We start from the raw sequence: 17,836 nt of genomic DNA, 5'->3' as shown, positions 1-17,836 counted from the left end.
TATCAAAAAAAAACCTCAACATTAATTTTAATTATATTATCAATAATAGTCCCTATTGATAAAACGGTATTAAGCTATGTGAGACAAATCCGAATTTGCTAAGATTATTAAAAACAGATTGGTATTGAAGTTTTAACTTACGCAGTTTGTGACCTTAAGATACTAATAAAGGCTTTAATAATTAGCGGGAATTAGCAGTATAAAAGCAGGAAGATTCGAAGTGAAGACTGTTTTTTTTGTATTTCTACTTCATATATAGACTGCTGAGCCATTTATGTTGCCTTTTTTTCTTTTTTTGGGAACTTATAACAATAGCACAAACAGTTTTAAAATCCATCACCCATATTTTGACTCGTTACAAGAATTCATGGGCACCCTAGTTGTTTGGTTTACGAAAATGTTATTATTAGCTTACCTGTGGAACGATATATTGCAACCACCATAGGATTCACTTTTACAAGTATAAACGCAATACTTTTTCACCATTTAAATAGTTTAAATTGATTTAATACAAAAAATATAAACAAAATTTTAAATGCTGATTACGCGCCAAGAATGTTCAGGGTTACCGCTAGAAAAAAAAAAACAAAATAAAAATTTATGTTGTTTATGTTTTAATAATAAATACGAATAAATTAATGCGATTGTTATTAATTTGTTGACTTACAATTGTTAAAGTAAGATAAAAATTTTATGTGATTCAATTGTTTTTTGGGAAGACAAAACTTTTGATCACAACATTTTTTTATGCTGGCAAGGTGTTAGAAAGAGACAAACAGCCTCCGTTCGAACTATCCCTCTCGGCTCGGATTTGCCTCTGTGTATTATGCAACCAATTTAGTACCTTATTGCCTTAGAATAGAGTTCATTTTCGTAAATATATATTTTGAGCGTGCGCAATCTTGTTTAGTAATATTATATCTATGGGGGTAGCCAACCTTCCAAACATAACTGACAACTGTACATTTGTCATTTTCTTGTCAAACTTGCTCCGAAGTGCGAAATCCATCTCGCCACGCATTTTGGCAAATAACTCATACGAAATGGCAGAATCAGCGACGGAGATCCCTATAAACATAGAGGAGGCTGTTAGGGAAACTGTGAAAAATGTTACAGAAAAGCCGCCGACGAGTATTGAAGGGATTGCGATTGCATACCTGAGTTTAGTGATTATGGCTGTTTTACCTATATTCTTTGGGGCTTTCCGATCTGTAAAATACTTGAAGGAGCAAAAGGTAAGACTGAACAGAGTTTTATTATGTTAGGATACAATTTTATCACATACTTGTTGAATTTAGTTGGACCCAATGGGATTGATACACGTTTTATCATCGTGGCATATGTTACTGTCAAATGCTAAAGATTTTACCTTGAAGACATTCAAAACATGATGTGTTGCCGCTAACAATGCGTGTCTCCGTCACCTGTAATCGCCGATAACGTTGTAATTAATTTTGTGACTTTGAGATGATTATGCCTACAATCTCACACACTTGTAGTTTCCTCACACATCATATTATGTTTAAATGATTTCCTTATTGTACCATTGTATCTTTACATGTATCCCTGATACATAGACTACTTTAATATAGAATTGACTTAGAAATCTCAATTTTTGTTCATGTTATCACATGTCCGATAGAATTGATTTGAATAATTCAAACATGTAAATATAATTGTATGACTTGTAAATAGAAATTGAACTTTTAACTTAGCAAAATTAGAAAGTAACATATTTGGCGGAACTTGTATCTATACTAATATTATAAAGAGGAAAACTTTGTTTGTTTGCTTGTAATAGATAAAGTCAAAAACTACTGGACTGTTTTTAAATATTCTTTCACCATTAGAAAGCGATATTATCTGCGAGTAACATGGGCTATATTTTATCCCGGTGCAGGCAGTAGCTCCCACAGGACAACGGCTAGTGTTGAAATAAACCTAAACAGGGAAAATACCTTTCCCATCCAGAGAAGTGGCATCATCCTTTGATGACTAGTTAGTTTATTCTGAGGTATCAACAATCAGTCCTGCAGATTTCAAGTATTTGTTTAAAAGTTTATATGCCACCATTAGCATTGGCTGTCATTTGAACATCTCCGGTAGTCGTAACGGGTAGTCAGAAGCCAGTAAGTTGCCCTGGTAACTGGTTTGAAGAGGTCAGATAGGCCTACTAGATACCCTGAATTGTTTCTTGTATAATAAAAACACTGGTACTCAGCTGCAACCGGTTAGACTGTAAGCTGACTCCATCATAGTTGAGAAAAAGCTAGGCAGATGAGATGATCCAATTGTCACCAAACAACAGGAAATAATATACCAAAACTTTTACATGGTCAAAACAAACTCTTTAAAGCACTAACATATACTTTTTTTATGAATGTATGATGCAACATGTCTTTAGTTAACTATATAATTTCATTGCTACTGTAAAAATAAATCTTACAGTACAAACAAATTAACTAGCATGACAAATCTTTTTTGCTAAGTCAGAGTAGACTTTGATCCTACTGGGTGATAAGGCACCTGAGTACTTGTTTATTATATAGGTAAAAGTAAAAAAGTAGTAGGTCAAATCAGATTATGTGATTCTATTGTATTTTATTAACTAGTTACCAACTGCAGTTTCACCAGAATGAACTATGTCTTATGCCCAGATGGGGATGAAAAGTATCCTAAATCTCTCTCTAGTTCTACACTGTCTCTGCACCAATTTTAAGCTGTGTTATAAGTACCATTCTTTAGTTACGTATGTATGTACATATAGTGTATTTGACACTACTTTCTTTTATGTATGATCCATTCAAAAGCAATACTTTCAGTCTGATATCCTTTCACATACACTCAGACTGAGAATGCACAGTTTATATATGAAAAAAAAATTGCATAAAGAACTTCTCGCAGGATGCGATTGAATCCACAGGAAACAGCTAGTTGACCTATTTTTGCACAACAGGGTGTTCAAAGTGCGGCGTGTCTGCTAAATTTACTACAATCAATTGCAATATCAATATAATACACAGATGGCAATCTGATGCATTTTGTATGCAGATTTATCAGTCAGTCACTAAGTGGATGGAACACGCTCTAGCTGGCAGAATTTTGCTGCAAGCAGTTGTTTTAATGGACTTTATAGAATTAAAATATCTCTTATATTCAGTTATATGGTCAAAACAGTTCAAGATTTGCTATTGTAGCCATGGATATGAATAAGGCTTGAACCTTTGACTATATTATGCATTCTGCAGCCTTTACTAAACATACAAAATCGAGTTTATTTCTTACATTTACTATTAAATTCTGACTATTAAACATTTGAAAAAATATCTTGTTAATATTAAATCTAAGTAAATACTTAAGCGGTATATCTATAATTCTGCAATTTCCTCGAAACGTTCTTGATACAGAGAGAAACAGTTAGCTTGAAATGTTAAAATAACGTAATTTGTCCACAGGAATCAGGCGAGCGCACAGAGACGATGTCCAACAAGGACGCGCTGATGTTCCCGCTGATCGCGTCCGCCGCGCTCTTCGGCCTCTACATATTCTTCCAGTTCTTCTCCAAGGAGTACATCAATCTGCTGCTCACTGGATACTTCTTCTTCCTAGGAGTACTGGCGCTCAGTCATCTGCTTAGGTAAGGAAAATGTTTATTGTACAGTCATGCACATCTAATTTGATCTTTAGCTAGCCAACAATGATAAGTTTTCCTCCTTTCATGGGATTAAATAAATTACTTAAAACTGTCAAGTTATTTATTTTCAAAGATGTTATTTAAGAAGTAGTAAAAAACGACGTTTTCTAAAAAACATTTAATATGGTCTTTCTTGCAAAAAAACCTTAAAATAAAGTCATATATGATGAGGCAAAAAGAAAGTTAAGTTGGTGGGTTTTGGCTGTCAACCAGTCTTACCAAATTGATGTTGAGTTATGCGGCTAACTGGGTTGAAGGGGTCAGATAGGCATTTGTTCCATATAAAATACCGGTACTATCATCATCCAGTTGGGAAAAGGTTAGGCAGATGATGAACATTAGACCACTGTTACTGACGTTGGACCTTTCTATCTCCCACAGTCCAGTGATCTCATTCATGGTGCCAGCATCGATCCCGAACGTGTCGTACCACATCCACTTCACGCGCGGTGAGGCCGGCACGCGCTCAGACATCATCAACTACAAGTTCACGTCGTACGACATCATATGCCTCATCATCTCGCTGGGGATGGGCGGCTGGTACCTGCTCAAGAAGGTGAGCACATCCTACTGGCTTTATATAGAGTTGTCTTTCTTCTCTATCCTTCTCGAACGTGTCTTACCATATCCACTTCACGCGCGGTGAGGCCGGCACGCGCAGTGACATCATCAACTACAAGTTCACGTCGTACGACATCATATGCCTCATCATCTCGCTGGGGATGGGCGGCTGGTACCTGCTCAAGAAGGTGAGCACATCCTACTGGCTTTATATAGAGTTGTCTTTCTTCTCTATCCTTCTCGAACGTGTCTTACCATATCCACTTCACGCGCGGTGAGGCCGGCACGCGCAGTGACATCATCAACTACAAGTTCACGTCGTACGACATCATATGCCTCATCATCTCGCTGGGGATGGGCGGCTGGTATCTGCTCAAGAAGGTGAGGATATTCTGCTGGGTTCATATAGCCGGTGAAGATGTTTTTGTAAGTCATACCAAGGGTGCTGAAACTAAACTAAAGTAAAGGAGATCATTCAAGTCTCGAACATTTTGTACCCAAAAATGAAAGTGCCGGCCGGTAGGTTTGGGGCCGTAATGTAATGCTCCAAACATTGTGGGATTTTTTGGGCATTTTCAAAGTCAAATAGCAGCCTGGGGGTTAATTGTAGACAATTCTTGTAATAGTAAAAAATCTTCAGGGCATTATTCTCTACAAGAATCTACTATTTTTTTCTTCTGGCCGGCACTTTCAGTTTTGGGTACGAAATGAATGTTCTCCTTTGCTGTATATCCTGATTCTGATGATATGGCTTATGGCAGGAGAGAAAAATTGTTTCGTCAGTAGATAGGTACATAGGTAAAACAGCTGGTTTTCTTGCTCTTCGAATCTTTAGGAAATAAACATGTACACATACATTTATCCCATTGCTGAGTCTTTCGTTTGATTTCTAATTTTATGAAACTACACACATTTGAACTCTACATTTTTAAGCATCCACTAAGAAACTATTTTGGGAGTGAAAAGTAGTTTACGGAACAGCCTGTTATATAAACTTATCTTAAATTCTTCCCACAGCACTGGATAGCTAACAACCTGTTCGGCATCGCTTTCGCGGTGAACGGCGTGGAGCTCCTGCACCTGAACAACGTGGTGACCGGCTGCATCCTGCTCAGCGGCCTCTTCATCTACGACATCTTCTGGGTCTTTGGCACCAACGTCATGGTCACCGTCGCCAAGAGCTTCGAAGCGCCTATTAAATGTGAGCTGTTTTTATGTTTCCAAGTCTGTCTGTTTATGAACCATTTTATGGTGTGTCTAAGGCACTGTAGCTCCTAAACTGATTTGGATGAGGTTTTTTGTAGATTAAATTCCAGCAGTGGTTTTTAGATGTATTCAATCTTTTTTTCGGCCAGTGAATCTAAGGGTGTTTTTATTATTCTTATTTTTTACCGATTTCCCAAAGAAAAAGGAAGTTCGAATCATATGTTTGTATTTTTTGTAAACTTGCATTTTAAACGTCTAGTCTAGACAAATATTTGAATGTTAGTAATTAGCGTCACAAAAGACCTCACAAAATACTTTTAAACCATCCATCCGTAAAAAAGCAACAAATACTAACTTCATCACATTCCACAGTGGTATTCCCTCAAGACTTGCTGGTGAACGGTCTGGACGCGAGCAACTTCGCCATGTTGGGTCTCGGCGACATCGTGGTGCCCGGTATCTTCATAGCTCTGTTACTGCGCTTCGACAAGAGCCTTAAGCGGAACAGCGAGTTTTACTTCAGGTAATTACTTTTGTTACTTGAAATGATAAACTGTAACGATGTTTTAATCAACTTCAAAAAAGAAGGTTCTCAGTTTGATCTGTATGTTGTTTGTGTATGTCTGTGCCCAATTATCCTACGTTTGTCTGAACCAATTTTAATGCGGTTTTTAGCGTAGTATTTGTCAGAATTTTTCGGAATTTTACTGCCAACTGTATCTTCGGTGACCATTGTAAATAATAGACATCAGACGGACATGCTATTTATGTATACCTAATATTAACATAATTTATTAATCCCAGCAAAAAACACATAGTAAGTTGTGAAGGGTTGTGAAGGGGCGTTTTGGGCAGCATTTTGCTTTAGACGTTCGAAAAGTGCTGATTTATCATCCTATTTTGGAATAAGTTTATACAATTCTCTTGTATCATCCAGGGCGACATTCACGGCGTACGTAGTAGGACTCCTGGCCACCATCTTCGTGATGCACGTGTTCAAGCACGCGCAGCCGGCGCTGCTGTACCTCGTGCCCGCCTGCCTCGCCACGCCGCTGTCGTTAGCTCTGCTGAGGGGTGATATTAACGCCTTGTTCAGGTCAGTATTTACGAGGAAATGTACGCTGAGATTATACTCTGAGGAATCTAGAAGAACCGACGATAGGAAGGGTACAGGTTACAGGTAAAGTGAGGGAATGTCCTGAAAAATAGAGATCTTTTGGAACGCAAGACGCCCCTTGCTTGTAGTACATGACGCCTGATGACGCCAATCAATTATGTCTACAAATTCCAGTAGTAAACATGGCAAACCGTTACTCTGGTTAGCATAGTTTTCATTTCGATATGTAGAGTCTGGCCAACGAAAGCTGTCCAAGAAAAAAGGCGGCAATTTTAAAAAATCAAGAGCTGGCAACCCCGGCTATACGCTGCTTAACGGAGTTGATACTATTATTATTCTAAACTAATAAGCGATATTTATATCAGTGTTTCATATCAGAACATTACGACTATAATAACATTATTAAAAAATGCCATAGCATAGCCATTTTTTAACTTCTGCATGCATTGAAATCCACAGGGATGAATTAAAAAAAAAGTTATTACAAAACGTTTATTTAATGGATTTTTTTCTAAGTACTGTGTTTCACTCGCAAACATTTCATTATTTTCGAGAGTTTACAATTTCTTTACTGTTTCCGCAATAGTAAATTTTGTTTCCTCGTAGTCGTTGTCCTCGTTAATATTATCTGAAAAGTAGATACACCGTGAAAACTATTGCGTTTTTTGCAAATAAGTCAAAAGTATCAAGATGTTTCAATGGAAATTCAAAAAACTAACCTAAAAGTGAAATGACTGAATCCAGTCGTCGTATTTTCTCTGCAAATTTCTGATTCAAATCACTTTGTACGTCTTTATATTTGTCAATCATAGTAAATAGAAGCTTTCTCGTCGAACTTTTGATTGTTTTCGGCATTATTTTATACAAAACCAATGAAAAGAAGATGAAATAAAATAACAAACTGACTTTTTAAGAAACGTCAATGGGACAATTTTGACAGTTCTAAAATATTGCCATATTAAAAGTTTAGAAATTAATTCGTGGTCAGCTTTCGTTGGCCAGACTCTACACACTATAATGACACACTGAATTATTTAAAGCCCTACCTTTTAAAAAAAAATTGAGTATTTTTTTTTATTGTGCTCTCCGATAAATCTCACTAACAATAATAATTTTTGAAAGGCAAATAATAACCAGTATTTTTTTCTACAGCTACGAGGACCAGCCAGCGATAATAGAAGCGGAAGCGGAAGACACGAGCAAGTCAAAAAAGACTGAATAGGCGATCATTCGGCCACGTCCAGAGCACAAATACAGCACAGCTACCGTTTAAGTACATTGACTTGTAGACCACGTGACGTGGACTGTGACGTCACAGTTCATTTGATGTATGTAGTGAGCTCCGTTTACATTACTATATTAATGGCCAGTTTCACCAGTTATTGATACAGTCTCTGATAGCCTGTCAAGAACTTATCTACCAGATAACTGACACTTTATCGGTAACCAGGGAAATCGGACCTAAATGTCTTAACTTGGCATTCAAATTCTGATCCCCGGTTCCTATAATATTTTCTTTTTACAGGAACCGAGATCGCTAGGTGTCGTAATCTAAACTCAGCTCTAGGGATCGTTTAGAAACCGCGCATTGTTGCTGACTCGCTTTGCTCTCTTACCTCCTTACAGTATGACCTTCTTAAACTGCTTGGACTGCTATTTTCCTTTCCGTCCTAAAACGTTTTATTACTAGTCGATCAATATTTTATGTAACTAAAAAAACAAGGTACGATTTCTAAACGTTCCCACATCATGTGATGTTCTATAAAAATGTACGTAAATGTTGCTATTTGTAAAAAAAAATGAAAGGGTAATTTTAATTTAGACTTCCGACGTATCTTCCATTGTGTAGTAAATTAAACATGTCGAAAATATTCCGACGATGATGTCAGGTTGAATTTGTCTAGTAATTATTGTAAATGTCGTGTCACAAATTCTATTGAAAATATGCACGGTTGATATAAGATGTATGGAGATAAATTGTTGCATTTAGTGTTAGCTCCGAATGTGTTTTTTCAGGCTAAATTATGTGAAGAACAAACGCAAAGGTTTTATTGAGAGCTTACATTTTTAGGGCTAACTTATCGTTGTGTTTGGCTCCCGGAGCCATACTTTAGATATTACCCTAACATCGAACATTCCAGTACCCTTCCTGACCTCATCGTTATCAGCTTTAGATATGATCGGATGATGTAACATGTATATTTATTAAATTGTTTAAATTATAGCAACACTACGTCCAAATTAATTTCTATATTTTTATGTTGAATTAAATAATTTTTATACTATTTTTCGTTAAGGTATTTTTTATGGAAAAAAAATCATTTTATATGTCTTTGTTTTCTGTGGAACTTAATAGTAAGTTTTATATTTTGTTAACATCTACTATGTCAATGTCAAAAGTTACCGATGCAAAGTATTCGCTGAAGATTTCATCCGTTTTCTATAACATAGTTATGTTAAGTACAATAAATATATCATATAAACGTGGTATGTTGCTATTTTTACTTTCGCCTTATTTGGTAGTTCCTTATTTCGATTTTTGTAACTTAACTGACCGAATTTCTGGGTACAAAATGTACTTTATACTTAGAATATACTGAAGTTTCTGTCGCTACGGAACATCTTATGAGTGACAGACATGACAAGAGATATGAGCGGTGCTTTTAGTTGAATGACGTTGAGTATTCGGACTGTCTCCTAAAATATTAAAATCATTGTTACACTACTACATTTGCCTATATAAAGTGTGTTAATTGGGAGACAAGTCCTTAGCAAGAATGAGGGTTTTTGAAATTTTTTCTGCCACCGGGTGGCGCCACGTATGCGTCTGGTCCAAACAGCTGTCAAATAGTATGGAATTGTAGGTGCCGAACTTATTGTTTATTGAAATTCTGTTATATTGGAAGTGTTATTGGTTTTATTATGGACTACGGTCAGAATAAGGTTTCCGAACTAAAAATTGAGCTAAGAGAGAGGGTGCAAAAGTCACTGGTAGTTGAAAAATTTGTTAACACAATATGATTTAGTTTTTTTTATTTACTCAACCTCAATAGTAAAACAATAATGCAGTGCTTTAATTATAAAATAAAAAAACCACTAAAATCGTTCACTATTCATAGTAAAGATAAGCACTTTGACAGTTACCTGGACCTGACGACTCAGTGCGCCACCTGGTGGACGCCATTTTAGAAAACCCTCATTGAAGATCCTATAGGCAATTATGTATATAAAACTTTTATACCTTCTTAGGGGTAGATTCCAATACATCTTTATTATGGGTAGCCATTATTTTGGTTGTGGTGGCATCTTACAAAACTGACACTGGTCATGTATGAAATCGACTTAGGATTTAATATCACTTTAATTACCTATGTAGTGAACAATATTTGTGTAAATTAGAACACAAAATAGTGCATTTAATGTAAACTTTTCGGTTTCTACTCGTATATAAGATATGCTACGATAATCGCGACAACTGTGGACTACCCTGGACTTTATGAAACATGATTTTAATAATAACGTGTATAGTTAGTGGACATTGAATGTATCATAATACATGTTTGTTGGTAATGAATACTGAACTGTAATAAAAATGATCGGATCAGTCAACTGGCTTTAATTTTTTACCTGCACAACGCCAAAATAAAACGCACAATAATGTTTTATTAACATTTATTTATATTTGATTAATATTTATTAGAATAAGTTAATAATTAACTGGAATTGATGGTACAATATCGTACGGCAGACACGGCGAGACTCGCTACACTACATAACATGAGATTTTCACCGAAACTTTAGTCTTGTCACCGCCGTGGCAAATTATAAAAATCGTGAATTCGTATAATATATAAGATCGCAATATTTCTTTAGAATATTATCGTTATCACGCAATACACGTTAAAGCTTACAACATTCATAATAAAACACGTTAATCAGACATTTAATATTCCTGTACTTGAATTAGATACTAAAATACATATACATCGATATGATGAAGTTAACTCATACCCTTTTGTGAATCGGCAGCGATCCTGAGTACAAAACATCGTATAAATAACAAATACAACGCAGTCTAAATGTATAGGAGACTGCGTTTCATTTAATTTAGTATATATTCCGCTATTACAAGCGTAATGGTCCATCGTTAGAAAAATGCGTATAAGGTTTATATCACACGGAAATTGCACATGTAAAGCCGACCGGCTTAGGAAAACTAGAATCTTGATGGCAAGCCAACGTAACCAGATATCAAAACCTTAATTTCCTTTATCATTCAGTTCTTGCTTCTCTTGCACCGACTCCATAAGACTGCCATTTCTTTCCTCTATAAAAACCGCCATTTCTTCCACACGAACATTTTCAAACAGCTGCTAAGTACTAAAATAGATTTTTGGTCTCCATTGAAATGAAAGTACTTTTAAGTGTTTGGCAAGTACATATCATTTGTGGACCATTGTTGTTATGGCGTTGTTGAGTTGTTGGGCCCTTGTTACTTTATTGGGCCCTTTTTGCTTTGTTGGGCCCTTGTTGAGCTGTTTGGCCCTCGTTGGGTTTTTGGGTCCTTGTTGCGTTGTTGGGCCCTTGTTAGCTTAGTACCGGTTCGGTAGTTGTTCGGCTTGGTTCGGGTGGTGTCTGTTGTACACTCGTAGCCCGTTGCATTGGATAATGTTCTGAGAGCCGTCTTCCATTACTTCAAATCTTACCTGGAAATTAGAATGAAATTTGTTTCGTTTTAGATACCATTTGAGTCATGTGGGGGCCATACAAGCTGATGATTATTATTTCGTACACCCCTAAGAACACCATATTTCAAATTCCGGGCTGTTTTGTGAAGATCGTCAAAGCCCACAAAATTCTAGATCGATTCGTAAATAGAACCCGGGACCCCGCGCTTAACAGCCAGATGATGTATACTCTAACCATATCTATTTATACTAATATGGTACAGAACAAACATTTTTTGTTTGTACCCGAGCTCCGAAACTAAACCAATTTGAAAAATTATTTCATATTTGGGAAGCTACACTATCCCCGGCCTATGCCAAGGCTATTTTTTTCCTCAAAGAACAGCAAATGATAAATAAAAGTAACATACATTAGCGATGAGTTCGGCGATGTAGATGGCAGTCTTGGTGTGCAGCGTGATGTCGCCCACGCGCATGCTCGACCGGCCCTCCGCTAGCGCCATGTAGATTATCACCTGGTCCTGTAGTACAATATCAAGGCATTACTTTACATTCAAATTTGTTGAGTTACCAAACAATTTAGTTGTATTAAAAAAAATACGTCTTATATTGTTTAAATTCGCGTTTTGGGCACTGTAATGCTACGTTCACACGCGCGTCGCGCAGCCCGGCGAGCTGCACGGCGTGCAGCCCGTCGCGCAGCCCGGCGAGCTGCACGGCGTGCAGCCCGTCGCGGGCAGGCGGGCATTCAAGCTGTTCACACGCGCGCCGTCGTGTCAGTCAGTGCAACAATGGCGAGCAGCGAGGATCTCGGTGTTGTTGCTGTCATAGCCTTTGGCTTAACTTATTTTTATTGGATAAAGAAACAAAATGATGAACGACGTTAACCATTCCGCCATGTTGTAATCTCCGATCGTAGCTACACGCTCGTGAACGTGACTGTGCCCGTTGAATGTCGATTTGAACGCGCGCGTGTGAACGTACCATAAGATTGGTATATCTCTGTATCCCGACGTGCTAGTGCAACTTTATGTGCTGGACTTCCATTACGCATCAAATATTCCACAAGAAACTATTTCTTCACCTTAGTCACAAAAAAACGCTGTAGACTAGTGTAAAAACTTGTAAGGTGATGGCAGATAAAACAATTTTAAATCTGTTTCAAGAAAGTTAGTAATGTCAGAAAGAAGGGTATTTTCTTATTGTTACCTGCAGATGCGTGTCGAGACAGCCGCCGCTGAGTATGTCGTGTCGCAGCGCCTGCGCGGCGGCGCGGCCCACGTCCAGCGGGTCGGCGCCGCGCCGCCCCAGCGCGTCCGCGCCCAGCCGGCAGCCCGACGACGTCTCGCACACCGTGCTGGACACATATAGTATAAGGAACATGTGAAAGGCTAAGTTGACACAGGGAAACATTAGTTTGTAAAAGGTATACATAAGAGAGTACACAGCAAAAATACATAAGGGTCTAGATAGGGATACTACATAAGAAGTATATGTATAGGGGAATACATAAGGGACCATTCCTTAGTGAAGGATGTCTTTGACCATCCGTAAGATTGTAACTAACGGGAGTAAGAAATTGGCAATCGCTCCATCTAAAACACTTGAACTCAACCTCCCTCGGAATCTCAACCCATTTAGGAGAAACTACACAAATAATGACGATCGTCATCAAAAATTATACAAGTAAGTACAACAAAATAACTATTAGTCATTGATATAAAAAACCCAAGATATACAGTCTCGAATATACGTAACACTCGAAAGTGTCCCCGAACACTAATTCTGTCTCTTTCTATAAGGTACAAGCATACGTTATAGCAGGTTCAACTTTACGGGAATTGTTTAAAGTCGTTATGATAATGCACTGTAGTTAAAGCAATAAAATTTTACGACCGAAGTGGTCGGGTAGGAAAAAGAAAATGAGCGCACAATTTTGAATGTTGCGCTCATTTGGTGAGGAAGTTTTTGAGACGTTGAGTGTACATCTTCTATTAGTACTAAAGTAAAGTAACTATTAAGGTACACTGTCGTACAACTCACATGATCCCGCTGCAGTTGTTAGGAGCCAAGTTAATATCCTCCTTGAGCACGGTGATGTCGGTGCGCGGGTGCAAGTCGCTGATCTTCTCCTTGAAACCCTCGCTCATTTGATTCGCCAGCTGTACCGGATGTATGAAATACATTAAAAAAGAGGGAAATTTTTGTTTGTTTGCACCTAAAAGGCTCCCGAACGATATCGAAAAATATTTTATAAAATTAGAGTGCCGGGTAGCTGTCTAACTTCTTCGAATTATCCTTCAGAACAAGAAGCATGTTTAATTTGCACCTTATTAAGTGAAAGTACTCTTACATCAGCAGCAGATTCAATTTCTATAATTTCACATACTATTTGTAAGTGAAGAGATTAATTATTCACTTAGACTTAGATCCTTACGCCGACGACATAAGGCTCATGTTTCTAAGTGACTTACCCACAGAAACACATTTGTCAAATACCTATTCCTTATTCCCACCGACACAAGGTTCAAATTCCCTCTCACATAACACAGACTTACCCTCATAGGCAGAGTGCCAGCCACGAAGCTCCACCCATAGATCTTGCTGATGAAGCCTCGCTCCATGACCCTGGTGGCCACCAGCTTCTGTACGGGAGTCACGTCCACGGTCACGAAGCCGCCGCCCTTGGGGTAATAGCTGGAACAAATTTTATTTTCAGCCGACTTCTAAATAAGGAGAAGGTTCTCAATTCGTACGGATTTGCGTACGTTATGAAAGACAGTCCGATTATAGATATTATCGTCATAAAGTTTGTTGATTTTTTTTGTTTGTATGTTTTTTGGAACACGCCTGTAGGCGGTTGAACGGATTACTTATTTGCGTAATATTTTAATTGGCAGATATTTTCATACAAATTCAGAGAATTTTTATATTGATCACAAGAGAACTCGATAGGTAGGTACATACTAAAACGGATTTCGGATTTTCTAGATAACTAGATAACCATGGAGTTTCTTGCCAGTTATTCTCCATAGGAAGCTACTTTTGGAATAGGTAACTAGAATCAAACTAATTTATATTTTTGCATTCATAAGTGCTTGTAAATGCCTAAATGAAATATAATCATCGGCAAGGTTATTGAGCCCTGACCTTCACCTGCGCAGAAGTGATTTATTGCCTTATGTGTACAGTGCGCAAAGCGATCCCCACTCTTCCGCCGAGAGCTCATTATCCGTGCCGATAACTATAAATGATTTGACTTTAACGACAACTCACCCCCGTCTATGCACGGTCATATCAAACGTAGCGCCGAACAGTTTGAGCACGTTTCTAAAGACTTCGGTCATGTACTCTATCTGAGGAGCCATGTCGGCGTTGGTGCCTCCCTTCAGGTCCAGGGTCACCGGCCCGTCGGCCAGCAGAGCGCAGGGTAAGGCTATTTGCATCAGCAGGCTGATTGAACTGGGGAAATACGAATTGTTGATACAATTTGGTAAGAAATAATTGGTTTTGGTATTGCTACTATTTGATAAATAAGCGGTTTTCGAAGGCGGGTTAAAGTGGAGCCCTTGGATGCCAATGGTAGATGTTATTGGTAGTACGAATCAAGAAAGTCTGACAAGTCTTAAGGATCGGGAGTCCAGATAGATTGAAAGGCAAAAAAATATTTTAATAAAAGGCTTTGAACGATTACTTAATAAAAAAAAATATAGGTATTCTTAGAATGCCAAATATAATAATACACCTACCATCACGGATTTAGTTTCTATAAGAAAAAAAACGTAAAGTGTAACCTAGGTAAGTTTCGATATTATTTATTCCATTACCTACCTACGAGGACCGAGAATATATGAAAATATCGACTATCGAAATGGATCAGACATCATCACAGCACAGAATTCTTTTTATGAAGCATACATACATTTTCCACAGCAATACCTTTGATTATAACGCCCATTGTGAAAAGACTGTATTGACGAAATCGCGTGGGCGATACAAAGAAAATGTTCAAGATCGATTGTAAGATAAATATAGATATCCCACGGGCGATATAATACCTAGTTAGGTCATTATAAAAAGCCTTTTAATAAATATATTTTGTATAGAAGCCGATAATAAGTCGTCGTGGGATGTGGCAAAGGTACTAATGATCAATAGGCTTTCAAAAGTTTTGGGGAGGACTTATGTATTGAAATCGTATTTTCAGTTAAGATTTTGGTAAATGAGTTTCCCAAAAGTTCTTTTATTATCATACAATTTGGCTTTTATGGGTGTTTGCACATGCTATCTTAAATATCAGGCCTTCTTACACCAAAGACGCTTTTCACACGCAGTAGGTACAAATATTGCAACAACAACAGAAAAGTAACAGAGCAAAAAGAACCTTCTTTTTTGATGTCGGTTAATGACGTTGTGACGGCGTCATGCCTTGCGCCGTCACGGCAGATGACGAACTATTTGAACAATTTCAATATCTAGTACTAGATATTGCAATAATAATAAAATTTACATCATGCTTCAGAATAAGCTCTTCAACTGGAGGTAATTAGATAAGCATATTATTTTATCATGGGTTTCCTCATTCTTAATATTTCTTAAGAAAACAATAATCCAGCAAAAAAAATATAAAAAGCAAATTAATAACCTTTTAAAGACAAATATTGGTGGTTCTCACCCGGCGGTGCGTGTGTCGGCCACATAGTGCCCTCTCTTGATCCTCTTGCCAGGGATGAACTGGATCTCAGTGGAGCCTATGTTGTCGCCTCGCAGCTTGGCACCACACATATCTGCTACTAGCTTTATACCTGTAACAAATTTTAGGGTATAAGTTTAGCAAACGGAAGAGGCCGACAAGAGAGCCCAGAACTCAGTTAGGTTGAAGGGATCACTTCAAGGATCGGGAGATGTGGAGACAAAATAGGTAGGCTTTCAACCAATACTGGGAACACTCATTTCAGTTACTCAAGAAACTATATTAGCTTAATTTTGATTATAATAAGAATTATTATTGCTCCCTTTTTCATAACTTAATTCATTAAGTTATAATAATTTATCTTATAATTTTACTGTTATTTACCTAGGTACTGAATTGTTGCCTTTAAATTTCGTTATTGAGTTTAAGTGAATTTAGGTAAGTGTGGCTCATGATGACTGAATGGGTTTATTTAAAGGCTTTTTATTTTTTAGCACTTTAAACTGTTGTACTATTTCCACAAAAAGAAATACAAGAAGTCACAAATAAATGAAACCTCCTTGTTGGGGTAACGCCCTGCTATATCATCTATAAATAATATAAAAAATAAAATAACAGTTGCGTATTACCAATGAGGTGCTGAGCCGCGAGGCCCGGCTTACTGCGCTTCGCTCGTATGTTTGTCACACGCACCGGAATCCCCAATATTGCGCTCAAAGAAATCGCAGTACGCAGGATCTGACCGCCCTGCAAATATTTTTATTTCACAATTTAATTCAGCATCAAACACTGCACAAATTAAATAAATACACGATATTTACCCCTTCTAATACACTGCCATCGATCTCCGTAAAAATAAATTCAGACATATTTATTATTTTCACAATTCACGCTTCTTTTATCAATATATTCCCTGATAGAAAACCCTACGATTAAAAAAAAACATGCGTAAAGTCGCGATTTCTTGATTGCCCGAAAATGCACTCGCCGGATGTTGCCGGATAATCAAATTGTCAATGTCATATCATGTCAGTGATAAAAATGATAAGGGACTGGCCGAAAGGGTTGCTTGTGATTGTAGCGGATTCTCCCCACTTTACAGCCCTTTCACACGGCAGTCCAGTTTTGCGGGACCGGCATTTTACTGTATCCTGCAAAACTGAACTACGTGTGAACACAGCGTCCGTTTTTGCAAGATTCCCGCTTTATACTGGACGAACGTTCCAGTTTCAAATCGACGGGAACAGCATTTTGCAGGATCCTGCATACGGTTTGCTCGTGTGAACACTATCATATAATATCTTTAGCGATCAAACAGGATTCTGCAAAAAACGGTATCCTGCAAAAAACTGGACTGCCGTGTGAAAGGGCCGTTAGTTTCAAAACCATCTGTTGCATGCTTTTATTTGCAATCGAATCTTTTTAGTTATATTTTTTTAGACTCTTTTGCTTGTTTATGTAATCTAAAGGAGAAATCACAGCATTGTGGGTCATTTTTCATTTCAATATTAAACCCACACTGTGTGTAATTATACATGGCCCATGGAATATTCTAGGGAATGCCTATAGCCGCATTCGTGTATTTATCATCAAGTTGACGAAAACTTAAGCATATTTACGTGTCTGAATTAAATTGTAATGAGATAGATAGATATTTAATGCTTATGGCTTTTTTTGAGAGCCTGTGATAAGTTCAAGCGCGTTTAACCTTACCGATGTGAGACAGATAAATCAGAAAATCTCTAAAATTCTCCACTACTTAAGCAGTCACCACTTGCAAAGGTAATTATTCAAATATGGTAGCACTGTATAACTGTCTCATAGCATTCATGTTGACAAACAATTACTGAAATCATAAAACGATTTATCTGGATTTA

General features: G+C 37.5%; 2 protein-coding genes across 2 annotated transcripts; one reads left to right on the top strand and one right to left on the bottom strand.

Annotated features, from left to right (window-relative positions):
* The first annotated feature begins 953 nt into the window (after positions 1-953).
* LOC110381300 (minor histocompatibility antigen H13) lies at positions 954-9,066 on the top strand. Its single transcript, XM_049844800.2, has 7 exons — positions 954-1,235; positions 3,456-3,637; positions 4,076-4,250; positions 5,273-5,456; positions 5,834-5,984; positions 6,399-6,557; positions 7,731-9,066. The coding sequence occupies exons 1-7, from the start codon at positions 1,044-1,046 to the stop codon at positions 7,798-7,800; spliced, it is 1,113 nt and encodes a 370-aa protein (XP_049700757.1). The 5' UTR covers positions 954-1,043; the 3' UTR covers positions 7,801-9,066.
* A 1,167-nt stretch (positions 9,067-10,233) lies between these two features.
* LOC110381301 (RNA 3'-terminal phosphate cyclase) lies at positions 10,234-17,001 on the bottom strand. Its single transcript, XM_064038324.1, has 9 exons — positions 16,781-17,001; positions 16,589-16,706; positions 15,942-16,071; positions 14,543-14,728; positions 13,825-13,963; positions 13,310-13,428; positions 12,476-12,623; positions 11,677-11,787; positions 10,234-11,284 (listed from the first exon to the last, which is right to left on the bottom strand). Exons 1-9 carry the CDS (start codon positions 16,826-16,828, stop codon positions 11,171-11,173), a joined length of 1,113 nt encoding a protein of 370 aa, XP_063894394.1. The 5' UTR covers positions 16,829-17,001; the 3' UTR covers positions 10,234-11,170.
* Positions 17,002-17,836: the final 835 nt, after the last annotated feature.

Source organism: Helicoverpa armigera, chromosome 15, assembly GCF_030705265.1.
Source record: "Helicoverpa armigera isolate CAAS_96S chromosome 15, ASM3070526v1, whole genome shotgun sequence".
In the NCBI taxonomy this organism is placed as follows: Eukaryota; Metazoa; Arthropoda; class Insecta; order Lepidoptera; family Noctuidae; genus Helicoverpa; species Helicoverpa armigera.
This window is presented reverse-complemented; position numbering and strand designations above follow the sequence as displayed.

What these genes read in the sequence shown, in the direction of transcription:
- LOC110381300 (XM_049844800.2), top strand. Translation starts at nt 1,044, where the DNA reads ATGGCAGAATCAGCGACGGAGATCCCTATAAACATAGAGGAGGCTGTT. An exon ending in AATACTTGAAGGAGCAAAAG is followed by an intron (nt 1,236 to 3,455) that starts GTAAGACTGAAC and finishes ATTTGTCCACAG; the next exon opens with GAATCAGGCGAGCGCACAGA. An exon ending in GCTGGTACCTGCTCAAGAAG is followed by an intron (nt 4,251 to 5,272) that starts GTGAGCACATCC and finishes TTCTTCCCACAG; the next exon opens with CACTGGATAGCTAACAACCT.
- LOC110381301 (XM_064038324.1), bottom strand. Translation starts at nt 16,828, where the DNA reads ATGTCTGAATTTATTTTTACGGAGATCGATGGCAGTGTATTAGAAGGG. An exon ending in ATGGCAGTGTATTAGAAGGG is followed by an intron (nt 16,707 to 16,780) that starts GTAAATATCGTG and finishes AAATATTTGCAG; the next exon opens with GGCGGTCAGATCCTGCGTAC. An exon ending in CGCGGCTCAGCACCTCATTG is followed by an intron (nt 16,072 to 16,588) that starts GTAATACGCAAC and finishes AATTTGTTACAG; the next exon opens with GTATAAAGCTAGTAGCAGAT.